The 23,947-nt window shown below is 40.7% G+C and overlaps 1 protein-coding gene across 1 annotated transcript in view; it reads right to left on the bottom strand.

Annotated features, from left to right (window-relative positions):
• The window catches only part of FLG2 (filaggrin 2), a 32,178-nt gene that overhangs the window by 7,857 nt on the left and 374 nt on the right, over positions 1-23,947 (bottom strand). The window contains exon 2 of the mRNA XM_061412992.1: positions 19,358-23,187. Within this exon, the coding sequence (XP_061268976.1) occupies positions 19,358-23,187 (3,830 nt within the window). The remainder of the gene's footprint in view (positions 1-19,357; positions 23,188-23,947) is intronic.

The following is a 23,947-nucleotide window of genomic DNA, read 5'->3' as shown; positions in this document are numbered from 1 at the left end:
GGGAATGCAAACTGGTACAGCCACTATGGAGAACAGTATGAAGATTCCTTGAAAAACTGGAAATAGAACTTCCATATGACCCAGAAATCCCACTGCTGGGCATACACACTGAGGAAACCAGAATTGAAAGAGACACATGTACCCCAATGTTCATCACAGCACTGTTTATAATAGCCAGGACATGGAAGCAACCTAGATGTCCATCAGCATATGAATGGATAAGAAAGCTGTGGTACATATACACAATGGAATATTACTCAGCCACTGAAAAGAATACATTTGAATCCGTTCTAATGAGGTGGATGAAACTGGAGCTTATTACACAGAATGAAGTAAGTCAGAAAGAAAAACACCAATACAGTATACTAATGCATATATATAGAATTTAGAAAGATTGTAATGATGACCCTATATGTGAGATAGAAAAAAAGACACAGATGTATAGAACAGTCTTTTGGACTTTGTGGGAGAAGGCGAGGGTGGGATGATTTGAGAGAAAAGCACTGAAACATGTATATTATCATATGTGAAACAGATCACCAGTCCAGGTTTGATGCATGCGACAGGGTGCTCAGGGCTGGTGCACTGGGATCACCCAGAGGGATGGGATGGGGAGGGAGGTGGGAGGGGTGTTCAGGATGGAGAACACATGTACATCCATGGCTGATTCATGCCAATATATGGCAAAAACCACTACAATATTGTAAAGTAATTAGCCTCCAACTAAAATAAGTAAAAAAAAAAAAAAAAAGAAAGAAAGAAACAGGACCCAACTGCATGCAGGCTATAAGAGACTCACTGTAGATGTAAGGAAACAACACAATCTGAAAGTGTAGGGAAGGAAAAATGTATTACATGCAAATGAAAATGAAAAGAAAGCTGGAGTAGCTATATTTATGTCAGACAAAAGAGACTAAAACAAAGACTATATAAGAGACAAAAAGGATGTTGCATAATGAAAAAAGGATCAATTCAGCAAGATGATATAACATTTATAAATATTTATGCAACCACCCTGCTGCTGCTGCTAAGTCGCTTCAGTCGTTTCCAACTCTGTGCGACCCCATAGACGGCAGCCCACCAGGCTCCCCTGTCCCTGGGATTCTCCAGGCAAGAACACTGGAGTGGGTTGCCATTTCCTCCTCCGATGCAGGAAAGTGAAAAGTGAGAGTGAAGTCACTCAGTCGTGTCTGACTCTTAGTGACCCCATGGACTGCTGCCTACGAGGCTCCTCCATCCATGGGATTTTCCAGGCAAGAGTACTGGAGTGGGTTGCCATTGCCTTCTCCATGCAACCAGCCTAGGAGTACTTAAATATGTAAAACAAATATATAAAGACCTAAAAAGGGAAATGGACAGCAACACAATAACAATCACAGTTTAATACCCCACTTATACCAAACACTATATCATCCAGACAGAAAAATCAATGAAGAAACATTGACTTAAAACAGCACATTTGATCAGGTGAACCTAACTGATATTTACAGAGTGTTGCATCCAAAAGCAACCGAATACACATTACTCAGTGGCACATGGAACATTCTCCAGGGTAGATCATACATTAAGCTGCCAAACTAGTCTAAAAAAATTTCAGAGGATTGCAATCATGTCAAGCATTTTTCTGACCACAATGGTATGAAAATAAATGAATTACTTGAGGAAAACTGAAAAATTCACGAGTATGTGGAGATTAAACAACATGCTAAGAGAAATTAAAAAAAATATCTGAGACAAACAGAAATGGAAACGTAACATACCAAAATGTATATGATACAGTAAAAGCTGTTCTAAGAGGGAAGTTCACATGGTAAATACCTATCTCAAGAAATAAGAAAAGTCTCAAATTAACAACCTAAGGTTGTACCTCAAGAAACTAGAAAAAGAACAAATGAAGCCTAAAACTAGGAGAAGGAGGGAAATAACAAGATTTAAGAAGAATCAAATGAAATAGAAACTTTTAAAAAATGAATGAAACTAGGAAATGGTTCTTTGAAAAAATAAATAATACTGAAAAATCTTTAGTAAGACTCACTGAGGAAAACAAGACTCAAAATCAGAAATGAAAGATATGTTAAAACTGATACTACAGAAGTACCAAAGATTGTAACAGACTGCTTAGAACAGTTATACAGCAGCAAATTGCACAATGTAGAAGAAATGAATAAATTTATAGAAACATATAACCTACCAATATTGAATCATGATGAAACAGAAAAATTTGAACAGGTTGATTACTAGTAAAGATATTCAATCAGTAAAAAAAAAAAAAAAAAATCCCAACACATACAAATCCAGGATCAGAGGGCTTCACTGGTGAATTCTACCAAACATTCAAATAAGAATTAATGCCAATCCCTCTCAAACTCTTCGGAAAAAGTAGAAGAGGAATGAAAATGTTCAAACTCATTTTATGAGGCCAGCAGTATCCTTACACTAAAACCAGATAAAGATGCTTCAAGAAAAGAAAATTACAGGTCAATATCCCTGATGCACATCGATGCAAAAATCCTCAATAAAATATTAGCAAACCAAATTCAACAGTATGTTAAAAGGATCATACACCATGATCAAATGGGTTTTTTTCCAGGTGTACAAGGATGGTTCAACATCCACAGATTAGACCACATGATAAAATAAAGGATAAAAATCACATGATCATCTCCATAGATGCAGAAAGGGCATTCGAGAAAATTCAGCATGCTATTATGATTTAAAACAAAGTGAATGTAGAGAAAATGTCCCTCAATATAATAAAGGACACATATGACAAGCCCACATCTAACATCTCACTCAATGGTGGAAAGCTGGAAGCTTTTCCTCTAAGGTCAGAAAAAAATATAAGGATGCCCACTCTTGCCAGTTTTATTCAATATAGTACTGGAAGTCCAAGCCAGAGAAATTAGGAAAGAAAAAGAAGTAAAAGGCATCCAAATTGGAATGGAGGAAGTAAAATCATCATTATTTGCAGATGACATGATATTAAACTGTTAGAATTAACAAATTCAGTAACGTTCCAGTATACAATAAAGGACAGGAATGGTAGGGACCTAAGAGAAGCAAAGATATTAAGAAGAGGTGGCAAGAATACACAGAAGAACTGTACAAAAAAGATCTTCACGACCCAGATAATCATGATGGTGTTATCACTGACCTAGAGCCAGACATCCTGGAATGTGAAGTCAAGTGGGCCTTAGGAGCATCACTACAAAGCTAGTGGAGGTGATGGAATTCCAGTTGAGCTATTTCAAATCCTGAAAGATGATGCTGTGAAAGTGCTGCACTCAATATGCCAGCAAGTATGGAAAACTCAGCAGTGGCCACAGCCTGGAAAAGGTCAGTTTTCATTCCAATCCCTAAGAAAGGCAATGCCAAAGAATGCTCAAGCTACCGCACAATTGCACTCATCTCATGCTAGTAAGTGAAAGTGAAGTCGCTCAGTCGTGTCCAACTCTTTGCGACCCCATGGACTGTAGCCTACCAGGCTCCTCTGTCCATGGGATTTTCCAGGCAATAGTCCTGGAGTGGATTTCCATTTCCTTCTCCAGGGGATCTTCCCAACACAGGGATCGAACCTGGGTCTCCCACACTGTAGACAGACACTTGCACTCATTTCACATGCTAGTAAAGTAATGCTCAAAATTCTCCAAGCCAAGCTTCAGCAATACGTGAACCGTGAACTTACAGATGTTCAAGCTAGTATTAGAAAAGGCAGAGGAACCAGAGATCAAATTGCCAACATCTGCTGGATCATGGAAAAAGCAAGAGAGTTCCAGAAAAACATCTATTTCTGCTTTATTGACTATGCCAAAGCTTTGACTGTGTGGATCACAATAAACTGTGGAAAATTCTGAAAGAGATGGGCATACCAGACCACCTGACATGCCTCTTGAGAAACCTATATGCAGGTAAGGAAGCAACAGTTAGAACTGGACATGGAACAACAGATTGGTTCCAAATAGGAAAAGGAGTACGTCAAGGCTGTATATTGTCACCCTGCTTATTTGAGTTATATGCAGAGTATCTCATGAGAAATGCTGGGCTGGAAGAAGCACAAGCTGGAATCAAGATTGCTGGGAGAAATATCAATAATCTCAGATATGCAGATGACACCACCCTTATGGAAGAAAGCGAAGAACTAAAGAGCCTTTTGATAAAAGTGAAAGAGGAGAGTGAAAAAGTTGGCTTAAAGCTCAACATTCAGAAAACGAAGATCATGGCATCCAGACCCATCACTTCATGGCAGATAGATGGGAAAACGGTGAAAACAGTGGCTGACTTTATTTTTCTGGACTCCAAAATCACTGCAGATAGTGATTGCAGCCATGAAATTAAAAGATGCTTACTCCTTGGCAGGAAGGTAGTGACCAACCTAGACAGCATATTAAAAAGCAGAGACATTACTTTGCCAACAAAGATCCATCTAGTCAAGGCTATGGTTTTTCCAGTGGTCATGTATGGATGTGAGAGTTGGACTGTGAAGAAAGCTAAGCACTGAAGAATTGATGCTTTTGAACTGTGGTGTTGGAGCAGACTCTTAAGAGTCCCTTGGACTGCAAGGAGATCCAACCAGTCCATCCTAAAGGAGATCAGTCCTGGATGTTCATTGGAAGGATTGATGTTGAAGCTGAAACTCCAATACTTTGGCCACCTGATGCGAAGAGCTGACTCATTGGAAAGGACCCTGATGCTGGGAAAGACTGAAGGCAAGAGGAGAAGGGGATGACAGAGGATGAGATGGTTGGATGGCATCATCGACTCGATGGACATGGGTTTAGGTGGACTCTGATAGTTGGTGATGGACAGGGAGGCCTGACGTGCTGCAGTTCATGGGGTCACAAAGAGTCAGACACAACTGAGTGACTGAAGTGAACTGAATACAAAATCAATCCACAAAAGTCTCTTGTATTTCTATACATTAACAATGAACTATCAGAAGGAGAAATTAAGAAAATCCCATTTAAAATTGCATCAAAAAGAGTAAAATATCTAGGAATAAATTTAACCAAGAAAAACCTGTATATTGAAAAGTACAAGACATTATGAAAGAATTTAAAGAGACAAATAAATGGAAAGATAATCCATGCTCATGGATTGGAAGAATTAATATTGTTAAAATGTTCATACTACCCAAAACAATCTACAGATTCGGTGCAATCCCTATCAAAATTCCAATAGCATTTTTTCACAGAAACAAAACAAACAATCCTAATATGTGTATAGAACCACAAAGGACCCTGAATTAACCAAAACAATCTTAAGAAAGAAGAGCAAAGCTGGAGATAACCATGATTCAAACTATATTAGAAAGCTTTAGTAATTAAAACAGCCTCATATTGGCATAGAAACAGACATGTGAATCAATGAAACTGAATTGAAAGGTCAGAAATAACCCAGGCATATACAGTCAATTAATTTATGACAAAGGAGCCAAGAATATACAAGGGGGAAAAGACAGTTTATTCAGTGTTTTGGGGAAACTGAACAGTCCCATGCAGGCAGGATGATACCTGACCACTGTCTTACACAATACACAAAAATTAATTCAAAATGAATTAAAAACTTGAACAGAAAAACTGAAACCATAAAACTCCTAGAAGAAAACATAGGCAGTAAGATTATGGCAATGGTTTTTTTGACTCTTACATTAAAAGCAAAATAAACAAAAAATATATAAGTGGGACTACATCAAACTAAAAAATTCTTCACAGTGAAAGAAACCATCAACAAAATAAAAAGGCAACCTACTGAATGGTAGAAAATAATTGCAAATCATTTATCTGAGAAGGGGCTAATTTCCAAAATATATATAAAAACTCGTACAACTCAATAGCAAAAAAAAAAAAAAGGAAAAGGAATCCAGTTAAAAGATGGGCAAAAGGTCTGAACATTTTTCCAGAACATTTTCTGGAAATAATGTTGAGAATCTCTTCATGTACCTGCTGGCCAGATACATGAAGAGATTCTCAACATTATTAATGGTCAGGAAAATGCAAATGAAAACCATGACAAGATGTCACCTCACCTTTTAGATGGCTATTTTCAAAAACACAAGGAATGACAATTGTTGTCAGGGATGTGAAGAAAAGGGAACCCTTGTCCATTGTTGCTGGGAATATAAATTGGTGCAGCTACTATGGAAAACAGTACGGAAGTTTCTTAAAAACTTAAGAATAGTACTACCATGTGATCCTGCAATTCCACTTCGGAGTAAACCAGAAGACAGAAACCAAAAACACTTAACTTGGAAAGATACATGTAATTGCAGCATTAATCACAATACTCAAGATATGGAAACAACCTTAGCAATACATGAATTAATGAATAAAGAAATTGTGATATATATATACATACATATATGTATGTATGTATATATATATATACATACACACACACCCAATGTAATATTTTCAGGGAAAAAAAAAAAAAGAAAATGACACTTACGACAACATGGATGGACTTCGAGGGCATTGTACCAAGTGAAATGTCAGATGTGTGCTCAGTCACGTCTGACTGTTTGTGACCCCACGATCTGTAGCCTCCCAGGCTCCTCTGTCCATGGGATTTTCTAGGCAAGAATACTGGAGTGGACAAATACAGTATGATTTCTTTTACATGTCATATCTAAACCATCATCATCATCAACAACAACACACACAGGCACAAAACAAGCTCACAGATTCAAAGAACAGATTGGTGTTTCCCAGAGGTAGAGGCAGTTGGGATGTGGGTGGGACAAATGGATGAAAGGGGTCAAAAATAAAAAAGTTAAAAAAAATTTTATCTGTGCTCAAATGAAGTGAATAGTAACTGTTCATTACTACCCTGTGTTTGGAATGACTTGCTTCCCTTATTTACACTCAAGATTGGATGGTAATGGCAAAAAATAAAAAAATAAAGAAAAATAAAAGAAAACCCAACAAAGAATACAATTTAGAGAAAACACTTAACTTGCTGGTATTCAGGAAGAGACATTAAAATGATGATAGATGCTATCATTTACCTGTAAAATTAACAAAACTTCTAAAGTTGGTAATACTAACTTTTGGCCCAGTGTTGGGGGAAGGGAACTTTCATATACTAATCATAGGAGAGTAATTTGATACAATTACTTTTGAGGATACTTTGGGAATATCTGTTAAATTAAAAATTGCACATAACCTATCTGCCAGTAATTCCATTCTAGGTATCCGCCCTAGAAAAACATATATGTGAACAAGAAGACAAGTGAAAGATACTAACCGCAGCATTGTTTACAATACTGAAAAAACTGAAAGCAACCTAAATACCCACCAATAGATGGGTGGCTAAATAAAATTCAGTGTATCTATACCACAGAATTCTATAGCAAAAAGAATGAACTAGATTTATATAAATCAACATCTCCAAACATTATTCAGTGAAGAATGAGTAATGAGAAAAATAAGTGTAATATGACATCTTTTCAGTTCAGTTCAGTTCAGTCACTCAGTCGTGTCCAACTCTTTGCGACCCAATGAATCGCAGCAGGCCAGGCCTCACTGTCCATCACCAACTCCTGGAGATCACCCAGACTCATGTCCATCGAGTCAGTGATGCCATCCAGCCATCTCATCCTCTGTCGTCCCCTTCTCCTCCTGCCCCCAATCCCTCCCAGCATCAGAGTCTTTTCCAATGAGTCAACCCTTTGCATGAGGTGGCCAAAGTACTGGAGTTTCAGCTTTAGTATCATTCTTTCCAAAGAAATCCCAGGGCTGATCTCCTTCAGAATGGACTGGTTGGATCTCCTTGCAGTCCAAGGGACTCTCAAGAGTCTTCTCCAACACCACAGTTCAAAAGCATCAATTCTTCAGTGCTCAGCCTTCTTCACAGTCCAACACTCACATCCATAGGAAAAACCATAGGAAAAACCATAGCCTTGACTAGACGGACCTTTGTTGGCAAAGTAATGTCTCTGCTTTTCAATATGCTATCTAGATTGGTCATAACTTTCCTTCCAAGCAGTAAGCGTCTTTTAATTTCATGGCTGCAGTCACCATCTGTAGTGATTGTGGAGCCCCCAAAAATAAAGTCTGACACTGTTTCCACTGTTTCCACTCTTTCCCCATCTATTTCCCATGAAGTGATGGGACCGGATGCCATGATCATTGTTTTCTGAATGTTGAACTTTAAGCCAACTTTTTCACTCTCCACTTTCACTTTCATCAAGAGGCTTTTTAGTTCCTCTTCACTTTCTGTCATAAGGGTGGTGTCATCTGCATATCTGAGGTTATTGATATTTCTCCCAGCAATCTTGATTCCAGCTGTGCTTCTTCCAGTCCAGCTTTTCTCATGATGTACTCTGCACAGAAGTTAAATAAGCAGGGTGACAATATACAGCCTTGACGTACTCCTTTTCCTATTTGGAATCAGTCTGTTGTCCCATGTCCAGTTCTAACTGTTGCTTCCTGACCTGCATATAGGTTTCTCAAGAGGCAGGTCAGGTGGTCTGGTATACCCATCTCTTTCAGAATTTTCCACAGTTTATTGTGATCCACAGAGTCAAAGGCTTTGGCATAGTCAATAAAGCAGAAATAGATGTTTTTCTGGAACTCTCTTGCTTTTTCCATGATCCCGTGGATGTTGGCAATTTGATCTCTGGTTCCTCTGCCTTTTCTAAACCCAGCTTGAACCTCAGGAAGTTCATGGTTCATGTATTGCTGAAGCCTTGCTTGGAGAATTTTGAGCATTACTTTACTAGGGTGTGAGATGAGTGCAATTGTGTGGTAATTTGAGCATTCTTTGGCATTGCGTTTCTTTGGGATTGGAATGAAAACTGACCTTTTCCAGTCCTGTGGCCACTGCTGAGTTGTCCAAATTTGCTGGCATATTGGGTGCAGCACTTTCACAGCATCATCTTTCAGGATTTGAAATAGCTCAACTGGAATTCCATCACCTCCACTAGCTTTGTTCGTAGTGATGCTTCCTAAGGCCCACTTGACTTCACATTCCAGGATGTCTGGCTCTAGGTCAGTGATCACATCATCGTGATTATCTGGGTCATGAAGATCTTTTTTGTACAGTTCTTTTGTATATTCTTGCCACCTCTTCTTAATATCTTCTGCTTCTGTTAGGTCCATACCATTTCTGTCCTTTATTGAGCCCATCTTTGCATGAAATGTTCCCTTGGTATCTCTAATTGTCTTGAAGAGATCTCTAGTCTTTCTCATTCTGTTGTTTTCCTCTATTTCTTTGCATTGATCACCGAGGAAGGCTTTCTTATCTCTTCTTGTTATTCTTTGGAACTATGAATTCAGATGCTTATATCTTTCCTTTTCTCCTTTGTTTTTTGCTTCTCTTCTTTTCACAGCTATTTGTAAGGCCTCCCCAGACAGCCATTTTGCTTTTTTTGCATTTCTTTTCCATGGGGATGGTCTTGATCCCTGTCTCCTGTACAATGTCACGAACCTCATTCCATAGTTCATCAGGCACTCTATCTATCAGATCTAGGCCCTTAAATCTATTTCTCACTTCCACTGTATAATCATAAGGGATTTGATTTAGATCATACCTGAGTGGTCCAGTGGTTTTCCCTACTTTCGTCAATTTAAGTCTGAATTTGGCAATAAGGAGTTCATGGTCTGAGCCACAGTCAGCTCCTGTTCTTTTTTTTGCTGACTGTATAGAGCTTCTCCATCTTTGGCTGCAAAGAACATAATCAATCTGATTTCGGTGTTGACCATCTGGTGATGTCCACGTGTAGAGTCTTCTCTTGTGTTGTTGGAAGAGGGTGTTTGCTATGACCGAGGTCAGGGGTGGCAGCCAAGAGGAGCTACCCGGCATCCGAGGTTAGGGGCGACAGCTGAGAGGAGCTACCTCGTGTCCGAGGTCAGGGGCGGCGGCCGGGAGGAGCTACCCCACACCAGAGGCCAGGGGTAGCGGCTGGGAGGAGCTACTTCATGCTCAAAGCCAGGGGTGACAGCCAGGAGGGCCAACCCCATGTCCAAGGAGCCACAGCTGTGTGGGCACAGGAGGGCCTAGAGGAGCTATGCCATGTTGAAGGTCAGGAAGGGCGGCGGTGAGGAGATACGCCTCGTCCAAGGTGTGCAGTGGCTGCACTTTGCTGTAGCAGCTGTGAAGAGATACCCCATGCCCAAGGTAAGAAAAACCCAAGTAAGACGGTAAGTGTTGCAGAGGGCATCAGAGGGCAGACACACTGAAACCATACTCACAGGAAACTAGTCAATCTAATCACACTAGGACCACAGCCTTGTCTAACTCAGTGAAACTAAGCCATGCCTGTGGGGCAACCCAAGACGGGCGGGTCATGGTGGAGACATCTGACAAAATGTGGTCCACTGGCCAAGGGAATGGCAAACCACTTCAGTATTCTTGCCTTGAGAACCCCATGAATAGTATGAAAAGGCAAAATGATAGGATACTGAAAGAGAAACTCCCTGGGTCAGTAGGTGCCCAATACGCTACTGGAGATCAGTGGAGAACTAACTCCAGAAAGAATGAAGGGATGGAGCCAAAGCAAAAAGAATACCCAGCTGTGGATGTGACTGGTGATAGAAGCAAGGTCCAATGCTGTAAAGAGCAATATTGCATAGGAACCTGGAATGTCAGGTCCATGAATCAAGGCAAATTGGAAGTGGTCAAACAAGAGATGGCAAGAGTGAATGTTGACATTCTAGGAATCAGCAAACTCAAATGGACTGGAATGGGTGAATTTAACTCAGATGACCATTATATCTACTACTGCAGACAGAAATCCTTCAGAAGAAATGGAGTAGCCATCATGGTCAACAAAAAAGTCCGTAATGCAGTACTTGGATGCAATCTCAAAAACGACAGAGTGATCTGTGTTCGTTTCCAAGGCAAACCGTTCAATATCACAATAATCCAAGTCTATGCCCCAACCAGTAATGCTGAAGAAGCTGAAGTTGAACGGTTCTATGAAGACCTACAAGACCTTTAGAACTAACACCCAAAAAAGATGTCCTTTTCATTATAGGGGACTGGAATGCAAAAGTAGGAAGTCAAGAAACACCTGGAGCTGGATCATTAGAGGGGGCTAATTTACCTATACTGGAATCTAAGTTGTTGAGTCCTTAAGTCCTGTCCCCCCAACCCCCTCAGCAGACCATCTCATTTGTATATTTCAAATTCTCTCTCTGTTTCCTCTTCTCTAGTAGCCTCACTATGGGAAACTGCTTCACTTACCCTTCATGTCTATGTTCTAATGAAGGACTGAAGACCAGTAAACCTTTGAAACTTTAATCCTAGAAAAAGTTGGTAAAGCCAGAAACACATCTAAGTGTTTGGAAACAGAGAGTGATTCTCCATTTCATCTTTTTTTTATAATTATTTTATTGTAGTCATTAGGAAATCATAAGATTTTCATCAGTGATCATCATGGAAAAATGAACAAAATAGGTAATATAAGAGAAAATTTAATGTATCTAAATAATTTTTAAAAAATGAACAAATGCCTTGCAAATTCTATACTTCCTTGTGTCAAATAGCTTCATAATACAAATAGAGTATTTATAAATGTCTACTGGTACCTTCTGAAAGAGATGGGAATACCAGACCACCTGATCTGCCTCTTGAGAAATCTGTATGCAGGTCAGGAAGCAATAGTTAGAACTGGACATGAAACAACAGACTGGTTCCAAATAGGAAAAGGAGTACGTCAAGGCTGTATATTGTCACCCTGCTTATTTAACTTCTATGCAGAGTACATCATGAGAAACGCTGGACTGGAAGAAACACAAGCTGGAATCAAGATTGCTGGGAGAAATATCAATAACCTCAGATATGCAGATGACACCACCCTTATGGCAGAAAGTGAAGAGGAACTAAAAAGCCTCTTGATGGAAGTGAAAGTGGAGAGTGAAAAAGTTGGCTTAAAGCTCAACATTCAGAAAACGAAGATCATGGCATCCGGTCCCAGCACTTCATGGGAAACAGATGGGGAAACAGAAGAAACAGTGTCAGACTTTATTTTGGGGGCTCCAAAATCACTACAGATGGTGACTGCAGCCATGAAAATAAAAGACACTTACTCCTTGGAAGGAAAGTTATGACCAACCTCGATAGCATATTCAAAAGCAGAGACATGCCTTTGCCAACAAAGGTCCATCTAGTCAAGGCTATGGTTTTTCCTGTGGTCACGTATGGATGTGAGTGTTGGACTGTGAAGAAGGCTGAGCGCCAAAGAATTGATGCTTTTGAACTGTGGTGTTGGAGAAGACTCTTGAGAGTCCCTTGGACTGCAGGGAGATCCAACCAGTCCATTCTGAAGGAGATCAGCCCTGGGATTTCTTTGGAAGGAATGATGCTGAAGCTGAAACTCCAGTACTTTGGCCACCTCATGCGAAGAGTTGACTCATTGGAAAAGACTCTGATGCTGGGAGGGATTGGGGGCAAGAGGAGAAGGGGAAGACAGAGGATGAGATGGCTGGATGGCATCATTGACTCAATGGACGTGAGTGTGAGTGAACTCCGGGAGTTGGTGATGGACAGGGAGGCCTGGCGTGCTGCGATTCATGGGGTCGCAAAGAGACACGACTGAGCGACTGAACTGACCTGACTGGTACCTCTATGTATTTAGTAAGTAGAACTTGTCTCACTTTCACTTAATATACTCCCCAAAGCTGGTAAAATGTTGCTTAGAATAGGTGTAAGAGTCTGGGTTAGTGGCCTTTTAATTATGCCAAATGGTTTATTATTAGAGAAGAAGCTGACCTCTGTTTATTGGCTGGATTCATTTCCAGTCAAATCCAACATTGCCTCAGTCATGATCTTTTTCTTGTTCTACATCCTTTTTCTCATTGCTGCCATAGCTTGTATACTCACCTTTATTGCATGTAGTATTTTTATTTATTTTTATTTTATATTTGATTATAGTTGATTTACAAAGTTGCGTTAGTTTCAGGTATACAGCAAAGTGATTCAGTTATGCAGATACATATATACATTCTTTTTCAAATTATTTTCCCCTTTTTGTTATTGTGGTATATTGAGTAGAGTTCCTTGTGCTATACAGTAGGTCTTTGTTGATCATCTATTTTAAATATAATAGTTTGGGTAAGTCAATCCCAAACTCCCAGTTTTTCTCTCCCCCTACTTTTTCCTTTGGTAACCACAAGTTTGCTTTCTAAAATCTGTGAGTCTGTTTCTGTTTTGTAAACAATTTATCTGTATCTTTTTAGATTCTACATATAGGTAATATTGTATAATATTTTGTTTTTCTCTGTTTAGCTTATTTAACTTAATATGATAATCTCTAAGTCCATCCATGTTGCTGCAAATGCTATTATTCCATTTTTTTAAATGGCTGAGTAACAGTCCATTGTATATACCACACCTTCTCTATCCATCCATTCATTGGGCAATGGACATTTAAGTTGCTTCTACATCTTGGTTATTGTAAATAGCCCTGCAATGAACGTTGTGGTGCATGTGCCCTTTCAAATCATAGTTTTCTCTGGATATATGCCCAGGGGTGGGATTGCTGGATCATATGGCGGTTCTATTTTTAGCTTCTTAAGTAACCTCTGTACTATTCTCCATAGTGGCTATATCAATTTACATTCCTGCCAGCAGTGTAGGAGGACCCCCTTTTCTCCACACCCTCTCCAGTATTTATTGTTTATAGACTTTTTAATAATGGTCATTCTGACTGGTGTGAGGTGATATCTCATTATAGTTTTGATTTGAGTTTCTCTAATAGTTACTGCTACTGAGCATCTTTTTATGTGTCTCTCAGCCATCTGTATATGTTCTTTGGAAAAATGCCTATAAAGGCCTTCCACCCATTTTTTGATTGGATTTTTTTTTTGATATTGAGATGCATGAATTGTTTGTAAATTTTGGATATTAATCCCTTGTTAGTTGCATTGTTTGTAAATATTTTTTCCCATCCTGTGGGTTCTCTTTTTATTTTATTTATGATTTCCTTTGGTGTGCAAAAGCCTTTGAGTTTCATTAGGTCCCATTTGTTTATTTTTGGTTTTGTTTCCATTACTTTAGGAGATGGGTCAAAAAATAATTTGCTATGATTTATGTGAAAGAATGTTCTTCCTATGTTTTCCTCTAAGAGTTTTACAATATTTGGTATTACATTTGGATGTTTAATCCATGTTCTTGGATTGGAAGACTCAATTTTGTCAAAATGATTATGCCACCCAAGGCAATCTACAGATTCAATGAAATTCCTGTCAAATCAACAGTTTTTCACGGAACTAGAACAAAAAAAAATTTAAATTTGTGTGGAGACCCAAAAGACCCTGAATGGCCAAAGCAATCTTGAGAAAGAGAAATGAAGCTGGAGGAATCAAGCTCCCTGACTTCAAACTATACTACAAGACTATAATCATCAAAACAGTATGGTACTAGCACGGAAAACAAATATAGATTAATGGGACAGGATAGAAAGCCCAGAAATAAACCCACACATGTATGATCAGTTAATCTATGACAAAGGTTGTTGCTGAGTTGCTCAGTCGTGTCTGATTCTTTGTGAACCCATGGACTGCAGCTCACTAGGCTCCTCTGTCCATGGTATTTCACAGGCAAAAATACTGGACTGGGTTACCATTTCCTACTCCAGGGGATCTTCCTGGCCCAGGAATCAATCTCACATCTCCTGCTAGTCTCCTGCGTTGCACACAGATTCTTTACCACTGAGCCACTGGGGATTTTGACAAAGGAGGCAAGACAATATAATGGAGATAAATGGTGCTGGGAAAACTGGACAGCTATGTGTAAAAGAATGAAATTAAAACATTCTTTAATGCCATACATAAAAATAAACTATGTGTAGTATTATTTTAAAAGGTCCTTTCTGGTTATCTCATAACTCAAAACACAGAAGTCTCTCATAACACAGGACTATGACTTAGCAGTAGTAGTAGTGTTAGTCGCTCAGTCATGTCTGACTCTTTTTGACCCCATGGACTATAGCCTGCAAGGCTCCTCTGTCCATGGAATTCTCCAGGTAAGAATACTGGACTAGGTCGCCACTCCCTTCTCCAGGGGATTTTCCTGACCCAGGGATTGAATCCAGGCCTCCTGCATTGCAGGCAGATTCTTTACCATCTAAGCCACCAAGGAAACCCCAGACTATGACTTACACTCCAACAAAACAACCAATATGCATGCAGTATGTCCAGTTTAAACTGACCTTCAGTTTCCCATATCTAAATGTCATCTTTATCTAGAAAGTTTAAGGAAAGAAGAATTTTTTTTCTTTGGTGCTCCTAATTTGGCCACTCAGAGTTTCTCCTCAATGCCATATGTGCCTCCCTGGCAGTACAGACATGCTTTGAAGAATGCTTTGACTTCACTTAGTATCCTTTGGCACAGAAATGTTTTATCCATAGAATACTGATACACAGGTCATAGTAGAGGGAAAATCTCTGATTGTACACACCATATGACTCGTTTCTCAACAGAACTGCATCTAATTCAACTCTTCACAAGGGTTCCATATGTATGCACTCCAGTTTCTAACCTTTGACCTTGTAGAGCATACCTGCTGTCTCACTTTTACCTTTCATCTTAGAAGGGGAATATGTAATTCTTTTTGAATTATTTTAGAAAACTTTTGGTATAATTTATAATGGGTAATTGCCTTCAATTTGACTAAAGCAAATCATTGGTCATCTTAACAGTCTGGAATATAATTTTTTCCATTATATTTATACTTTAGATGAGTTTGGTCAAGGAATTATGGGTATCACTGATAAATATACACTCACAGAGTAAAGGCAAATTAACATTGATTCAAGGAACTGGTAAAGTTTTATACACTTCTAAATTTCATATTTAGAGATTAAAGAGTGGGGAAATTACAAATGAATGGAGTGCAGAGCCCCTGGAAGAATGGAAAGTACTTTGGTTTAAGAATCAGAAACCTATACCCGGATCATAGCAGCACTTCCAATCATCTGCACAACAGGGGCAAGTTAATCTCTTTGAGTCTCATTTACTTAACCTACAATAGATTTTGTTTGGGTGAGATTAAACATGATATTTAAATTTCCAATGATTCTTTGGTAATTAGCATTTATTCAATGATGAAATATAATGGAATTATAATTATATATAAAGCATATATAATGATTGATATAAATTTGCATATATATGCATATAAAGCATATAAATGATGGATATATAGATATAAATTGGTTACCATTTAGAGTTAACTACCATATCAATTCAGTTCAGTTCAGTGTCTCAGTCGTGTCTGACTCTTTGCAACCCCATGGACCACAGGACGCCAGGCTTCCCTGTCCATCACCAACTCCCGGAGCTTGCTCAAACTCTCGTTCATTGAGTCGGTGATGCCATCCAACCATCTCATCCTCTGTTGTCCCCACCTCCTGCCTTCAATCTTTCCCAGCATCAGGGTCTTTTCCAAAAAGTCAGTTCTTCACATCAGGTGGCCAAAGCATTGGAGTTTCAGCTTCAGCATCAGTCTTTTCAATGAATATTCAGGACTGATTTCCTTTAGGATTGACTGGTTTGATCTCTTTGCTGTCCAAGAGACTTTCAAGGGTCTTCTCCAACACCACAGTTCTAAAGCATCAATTCTTTGGTGCTCAGCTTTCTTTAGGGTCCAACTCTCACATATACTCAGTTATTTGTATGTGTGTCACTACTAGTATAACAATAATTTTATTTTCTTCCACTAATAAAGTAATATGACTAGTGTTCTATTTCTCAAATAGCATGACTTAAAATTTGGATAGTTCTTAAAATAAAATGTTAAAAGCTGGATAGAACATGTTCTAAGTTTAATCAGAGGAATGAGACTATTCTTTTGGTCTTTCATATAATTTCTTTCTCTAATAGTGGCTTGCAATCTTGAACACCCATTGATGAATTGTACTTTAGTTTGAAATCCAAAGGTGAAGGTGGAAAAAAAGAAGCTCGAGTTTCTGGGGGGAGGAGAAGATGATGGAGCATCAGATTCTGATTTAAGGAATTATCACTCATTTTGGTTAGAGTAAATGTGCTTTGCTTTGATTTTTTTCTTTTAATCTGTAAATTATGGGAATGATCTTTAAAGTCTGTACTAGTTTTCACATTGTGAACTTTGCTTTTTGATTTTATATCAATAAACTTTCTACTGAGTTATTATTTTTTGTACCTATTTTTCTACTCCTTGTTATGTCTCTTTCTGTTTATAATAAACTCACATATTTTTCTTGCTAGGGAGGAGTATACTTTTAATTGTTTTTATTTGACTAGAAATTACAGGACCCCATTAGCCTCCATTGCTAAGGGATATTTCAATTAATGTCTTTGACAGAGAAAGTCTGTGACTCATCAATATTATTTTCAGAGGTTGTGTGGTCTCAGGAAATAGCCACTTGGGGTTATGTTTAATAATGATTGCTCTGATAATCACAGTTGACTAAAGTATCTGAGATCAACTCCTCAATATAAAACATTTCTTCTTATAAATGCTTTGGACAGTGATTAGACTGAGGAAAAGATAAATGTGATTGAGTTTTGCCTTCTTTGGACTTTGAATAGTATCCAGATATTTTCCTGTCATCTAGGTGTCCAAAGGTAGAAAACAGAAATATGCATCTGACCCCATAGCAGAAGGCTGTATTTGTTTTTGTGAGGATGAAAGAGAAGACAAAATGTAACTTGATGAAATGTTTATTGTCAATTTTTATGCAATACAATTTTCTGGATCCTGTATCCAGGTGGTCATGACAATAAATTAAAAAACAGCAGTAGAGTGTTCCAGTGGTGGTACAAAAGATGCAAATATTCTAAATCTTAAACTACTACTTTTTTTGTTGTTTAGGACACAGAATATGTTACAATGTTATTAGAGAAATTTTGACTCCTAGACCATGTCTCTGAGCTTCTTGGATAGGTTTATCAACAATCAATTAAATCAACCTGGAATATATAAAATTATTTTTAAATGCTCACTTTATTCCAGAGCATCCAATCACTTTGTCATATAGTTCTAAATATGTCCCAAATGCAATTTACTTCTTCTATCCACTATTTTCTAAGAGCTCAATGATTATGGAGCCTTACAAAAATGCCTTGTACCAAAGAAAAGAAATAGAATACAGTACCACAGTTAAATAGAAAATCAGATATATACCCCCACTACCAAAAGAAAGGATCATGTTAAATATCTTAATTCCATGTTGTGTGTCTCATTTCTCCTTTGGATTATTTCTTATCTTGAGTTAGTTTGTCTTCCTTTGGTTTCAAATTATTATTCAAAGTAATAGCACCTTTGTTCTTTGATATATTCATAGAGTGGGGTGTTGCAAGGAACCTGAATCTGTTCTCTCTCTTCCATGGTAACCTCTGACCTCAGAGTCTCCTGTCTGCTTATCATCAACATCCTGATTGTATTTTCTCATGGTCCCTGACGGACTTGATCCAGACTCTTGCTTTTGCCTTTCCCCACTCCATGTGGTTACACTGCTTGATAAATACCTAAAACTATTTTTCTTCAATTCCCAAAGGGGCTTGGCTATCAAGTGAGTGACTGCCACTTGAATGCCCATAGCTGTCCCTTGACTGGCCATGACTATATACTTGTCTTTCGTTGGTGCTGAATCCAGACTGACCCTGGATATGTCCTGATTGTCCATCACTTGATCCTTGTGTTGCTAAATTTGTGCTGGATCTTACCAGATCATGAGAAGATGAATCTCCTAAGTGCTGCTGGTTGGATTCATGTACGTCTATTGTATTGAACTCTGATTGTCTATGCCTCAATTCTAATTGTTCATGAATATTTTCCCCCCAATACTCCTTACTATCACTATGGGATCTTTGACTTCTAGTTGAACTAGAATCTGAATGGCTGTGGGCTGATAAGGGTTTTCCATGGTTAGAGGCAGAGTGGTTACTAAGCTGACTGCTATGAGTAGACCCCAACCTTCCAGACTGAACATGGATATCTCTTGACTGTGCCTGAGTTGCTACTGAATGTCTATGACTAGATCCCTGTCCTCCAGTTGTACAAAATCCAGAATGATTATGGGAATAAATTGACTTCCCATCACTTATCTCTGATTGTCCAGGACTTGAATCTTGTCTTCCTATTTTTTCAGTTGCTTTTGATCCCATGTAGTCAAAACTAGAAACTGATTGTCCATGACTAGATGCTCGCTTGGTTGCAGCTTGGTCTGTTGACCTAAAAGGACTAGAATTATGACTGCTTGTTCTGCTACCACTAGAAGGTCCATAACCAGACTGCCCATAGTCATATTCGGCACTCCCATAACTGCCATGTCTCCAGGCTTGATCTGATCTATGTCTTTGTCTGCCACTGATCTGTGACGTAGAATGACTTTTACCAAAATGGGCATGAGTGTGACTTGATTGTCTGTTTGACCATGTGGATTGTCCATGACCAGAGTGCACATGTCCGGTGGTGTTTCCTGACTGCCCATGAGCAGTTCCGTGTCTCCCTCTCACTGTAGTTCCTGACTCTCCATGTTGAGATCCAGCCTTCCCATGAGTGGATCCTGAGTGGCTCTGTGAGACTTCTGAATGCCTTTCACTGTCGTGAGTCTCACTGTGACTGGATCCCCCTCTTCCTGCCTGACTGGACCCTGACCATGTAGATTGTCCCTGCCTGGAGTGGCCATGTTGGCTGGTGTCTCCTGACTGCCCATGAGCAGTTCCATGTCTCCCTCTCACTGTAGTTCCTGACTCTCCGTGTTGAGATCCAGCCTGCCCATGAGTGGATCCTGAGTGGCTCTCTGAGACATCTGAATGCCTTTCACTGTCGTGAGTCTCACTGTGACTGGATCCCCCTCTTCCTGCCTGACTGGACCCTGACCATGTAGATTGTCCCTGCCTGGAGTGGCCATGTTGGCTGGTGTCTCCTGACTGCCCATGAGCTGTTCCATGTCTCCCTCTCACTGTAGTTCCTGACTCTCCGTGTTGAGATCCAGCCTGCCCATGAGTGGATCCTGAGTGGCTCTCTGAGACATCTGAATGCCTTTCACTGTCGTGAGTCTCACTGTGACTGGATCCCCCTCTTCCTGCCTGACTGGACCCTGACCATGTAGATTGTCCCTGCCTGGAGTGGCCATATCTGCTGGTGTCTCCTGACTGCCCATGAGCAGTTTGGTGTCTCCCTCTCACTGTGGCTCCTGACTCTCCATGTTGAGATCCAGCCTGCCCATGAGTGGACCCTGAGTGTCTCTCTGAGACTCCTGCATGTCTTTCACTGTCGCTAGCCTCACTATGACTGGATCCCTGTCTTCCTGCCTGACTGGACCCTGACCGTGTAGATTGTCCCTGCCTGGAGTGACCATATCTGCTGGTGTCTCCTGACTGCCCATGAGCAGTTCCATGTCTCCCTCTCACTGTAGTTCCTGACTCTCCATGTTGAGATTCAGCCTGCCCATGAGTGGACCCTGAGTGTCTCTCTGAGACTCCTGCATGCCTTTCACTGTCACTAGCCTCACTATGACTGGATCTCTGTCTTCCTGCCTGACTGGACCCTGACTGTGTAGATTGTCCCTGCTTGGAGTGGCCATGTCTGGTGGTGTCTCCTGACTGCCCATGAGCAGTTCGGTGTCTCCCTCTCACTGTGGCTCCTGACTCTCCATGTTGAGATCCAGCCTGCCCATGAGTGGACCCTGAGTGTCTCTCTGAGACTCCTGCATGCCTTTCACTGTCGCTAGCCTCACTGTGACTGTACCCCCATCTTCCTTCCTGACTGGACCCTGATCGTGTAGATTGTCCCTGCCTGGAGTGGCCATGTCTGGTGGTGTCTCCTGACTGCCCATGAGCAGTTCTGTGTCTCCCTCTCACTGTAGTTCCTGACTCTCCATGTTGAGATCCAGGCTGCCCATGAGTGGATCCTGAGTGGCTCTGTGAAACATGTGAATGCCTTCCACTGTCAGTGGCCTCACTGTGACTGGATCCCTGTCTTCCCTCCTGACTGGACCCTGACCATGTAGATTGTCCCTGACTGGAGTGGTCATGTCTGCTGGTGTCTCCTGACTGCCCATGAGCAGTTCTGTGTCTCCCTCTCACTGTAGTTCCTGACTCTCCGTGTTGAGATCCAGCCTGCCCATGAGTGGATCCTGAGTGGCTCTCTGAGACATCTGAATGCCTTTCACTGTCGTGAGTCTCACTGTGACTGGATCCCCGTCTTCCCACCTGACTGGACCCTGACCGTGTAGATTGTCCCTGCCTGGAGTGGCCATGTCTGGTGGTGTCTCCTGACTGCCCATGAGCAGTTCGGTGTCTCCCTCTCACTGTGGCTCCTGACTCTCCATGTTGAGATCCAGCCTGCCCATGAGTGGATCCTGAGTGTCTCTGTGAGACTTCTGAATGCCTTTCACTGTCACTAGCCTCACTGTTACTGGATCCCTGTCTCCCCACCTGTCTGGACCCTGACCGTGTAGATTGTCCCTGCCTAGAGTGGCCATGTCTGCTGGTGTCTCCTAACTGCCCATGACCAGTTCCGTGTCTCCCTCTCACTGTGGTTCCTGACTCTCCATGTTGAGATCCAGCCTGCCCATGAGCGGATCTTGAGTGTCTCTGTGAGACTTCTGAATGCCTTTCACTATCACTAGAGGACTGATCTGAGCCAATCTCATGATGTCCAAAGCCTGAAGACTGACATGAGCCTGATCTATGTTGTCCAAAGCCAGAAGACTGATTTGAAGTTGACCCATGTTGGCCAAAGCCAGATGATTGTCCTGAGCCCAATTCATGATGGCCATAGCCAGACTGCTGTGATCTATGCTCATGGTGTTCAAAGCCAGAAGACTGACCAGAGCTTGAACCAGGTTGGCCAAAGCTCGAGGATTGACCTGAACCAGATCCATGTTGGACACAGGTAGACTGTCCTGATATAGACTTCTGGTGTCCAAAGCCAGAGGACTGAGCTGAGCCTGATCCATATTGTCCTGCACCAGAGTACTGACATGAGCCTGACCCATGTTGACCATAGCAAGACTGTCCTGATGTAGACTCATGGTGTCCAAAGCCAGAGGACTGACCTGAGCCACACCCACAATGTCCAAAGCCAGAGTACTGACCTGAGCCTGACTCATGTTGGCCAAAGCCAGAAGATTGACCTGAGCTGGATCTACGTTGACCACATTTAGAAGTTTCATTTGAACCACACCTCTTTTGATGAGAGTTTGAAGAGTATCCACAGGAACCAGATCCATGTTGACCATAAGTAGAAGACTGACTTACTCCTGACCCATATTGTCCACAACAAGAGGACTGACATGAACCTGTTCCCTGTTGTCCTCCACAATTCTGTGGTTGACCACATGTTCTAGATCCATATCCTTTCTGCCTAGTAGACTGGCTATAGGAGCTAGGCTCATGTTGACCATATCCAGAGGCCCAACCTCCTGAGATATATCTATGACCTTCTCCACTACTTCCTGATTGATAACCTGATTGGGTATAGCTAGATTGGTTTCCTTGCTCTCCAAATCTACCTGCCTGACAAGAACTAGAAGTGTTTTTTTGTCTTCCACACCCACCTGAATTGCTGGAACCACATGCATGACTTTCCCTCCCACCATCTTCTGAACCTTTAGAGCTAGACCCATGTTTTTGTCTTGCATAACTTGCCTGAGTAGAGTTTGATTCATATTCGTATGACAGATGACCATGACCTCTCCCTCTACCACTCTTTGATCCAGAATTGTATTCATACCCAGATACCCTAGAGGGGCTAACATGTGACTTGTTTCTTTTTCCCTCCAGTTCTTCAGAGCTGGAACCATGTCTTTCTTTGCCATTACTCCATGAGTAACCAGAGCTGGACCCATGGTGCCTTTTTCCAGATCTCTTTTGGTTCTCTGAGCTAGATAAACCACCTTGCCTTCTCAGCCTTCTGGAGCCAGACTCATGTCTGTGTTTTGGAGTTCCCCTAGAGCCCTCAGAACTATAACCATGCTCCTCTCCCTCACTCCAACTTGAATATCTGTAACCTGAGTTTTGTCCTGATGCGTCCTCTTCTTCACCTTCCGTTTCACTTTCTTCCTCCTGGTGTCGGTGACTATGCCTGTGCTTCTTTGACCCTGAAGCTTTGCAGTATTCTTTGCTGAGAACCTTGTTGCAGGCCATAGCCAGTTTGAATACCATCAGAAGAAACTCAGTAAAGTCCAGTCTTCGGTCATGATCTCGGTCCAGTATATGCATGATGACATCCACTGTGTCTGGATCATCCGGGTTCTGTGTACAAGCAACACACCAAAGAAGACCTGGTCAGTCTAGTCCATATGCTCAGCTAAAATATCTGGGTAAAGCTGTAGAATTGTGGGAGGCTTCCCTTGTGGCTCAGTAAAGAATCCGCCTGCAATGTGGAGACCTGGGTTTGATCCCTGGGATGGAAGATCTCCTGGAGAAGGGAAAGACTACCCACTCAAGGATTCTGGCCTGGAGAATTCCATGGGTTGTATAATCCATGGGATTGCAAAGAGTCAGACACGACTGAGGGAATGTTTGATGTTAGGTATTTTAATCCAATCAAGAAATACTTTAGGCTAAAACAGCCTAACAACACCTAGCAGGTGTGAAGAGGTAATAAAAAAGAATAAAGGCCATTGGGATCCTCAGTGCATACAGTTCAAGGACCTAAGCTGGAGAAGTAGATACTCAGGTATGGTAAATAAGGGGGAGTTGAATAAACCAAATTCAGTACCTGGTGTGTTTAACATACATTTTAAGCCTTGCCTGCTAATATATTCTATGTTATGATCTATAATTTTGAAGCTAATAACTGAGTCCTTCCCAAGTAAATAGAAAAAAATATTCTTGTATTTTGTTTTCAGTTTTTAGTCACCTTGGTTACTTGATCAACACCCCTTATACATGTCCCTCTCTATATCTTTTCTTCCTCATTTGCTAGGGTAATTTATAAATTGATAGTGCAAATTTATCATTTGCTTTTTTAGAAGGAAAAACCTGGGGACATGAAAAAGTCTGATGGTCT

Source organism: Bos javanicus, chromosome 3 (assembly GCF_032452875.1).
Source record: "Bos javanicus breed banteng chromosome 3, ARS-OSU_banteng_1.0, whole genome shotgun sequence".
In the NCBI taxonomy this organism is placed as follows: Eukaryota; Metazoa; Chordata; class Mammalia; order Artiodactyla; family Bovidae; genus Bos; species Bos javanicus.
Note: the sequence above shows the minus strand (reverse complement) of the source record. Positions and strands in the feature narration are given on the sequence as shown.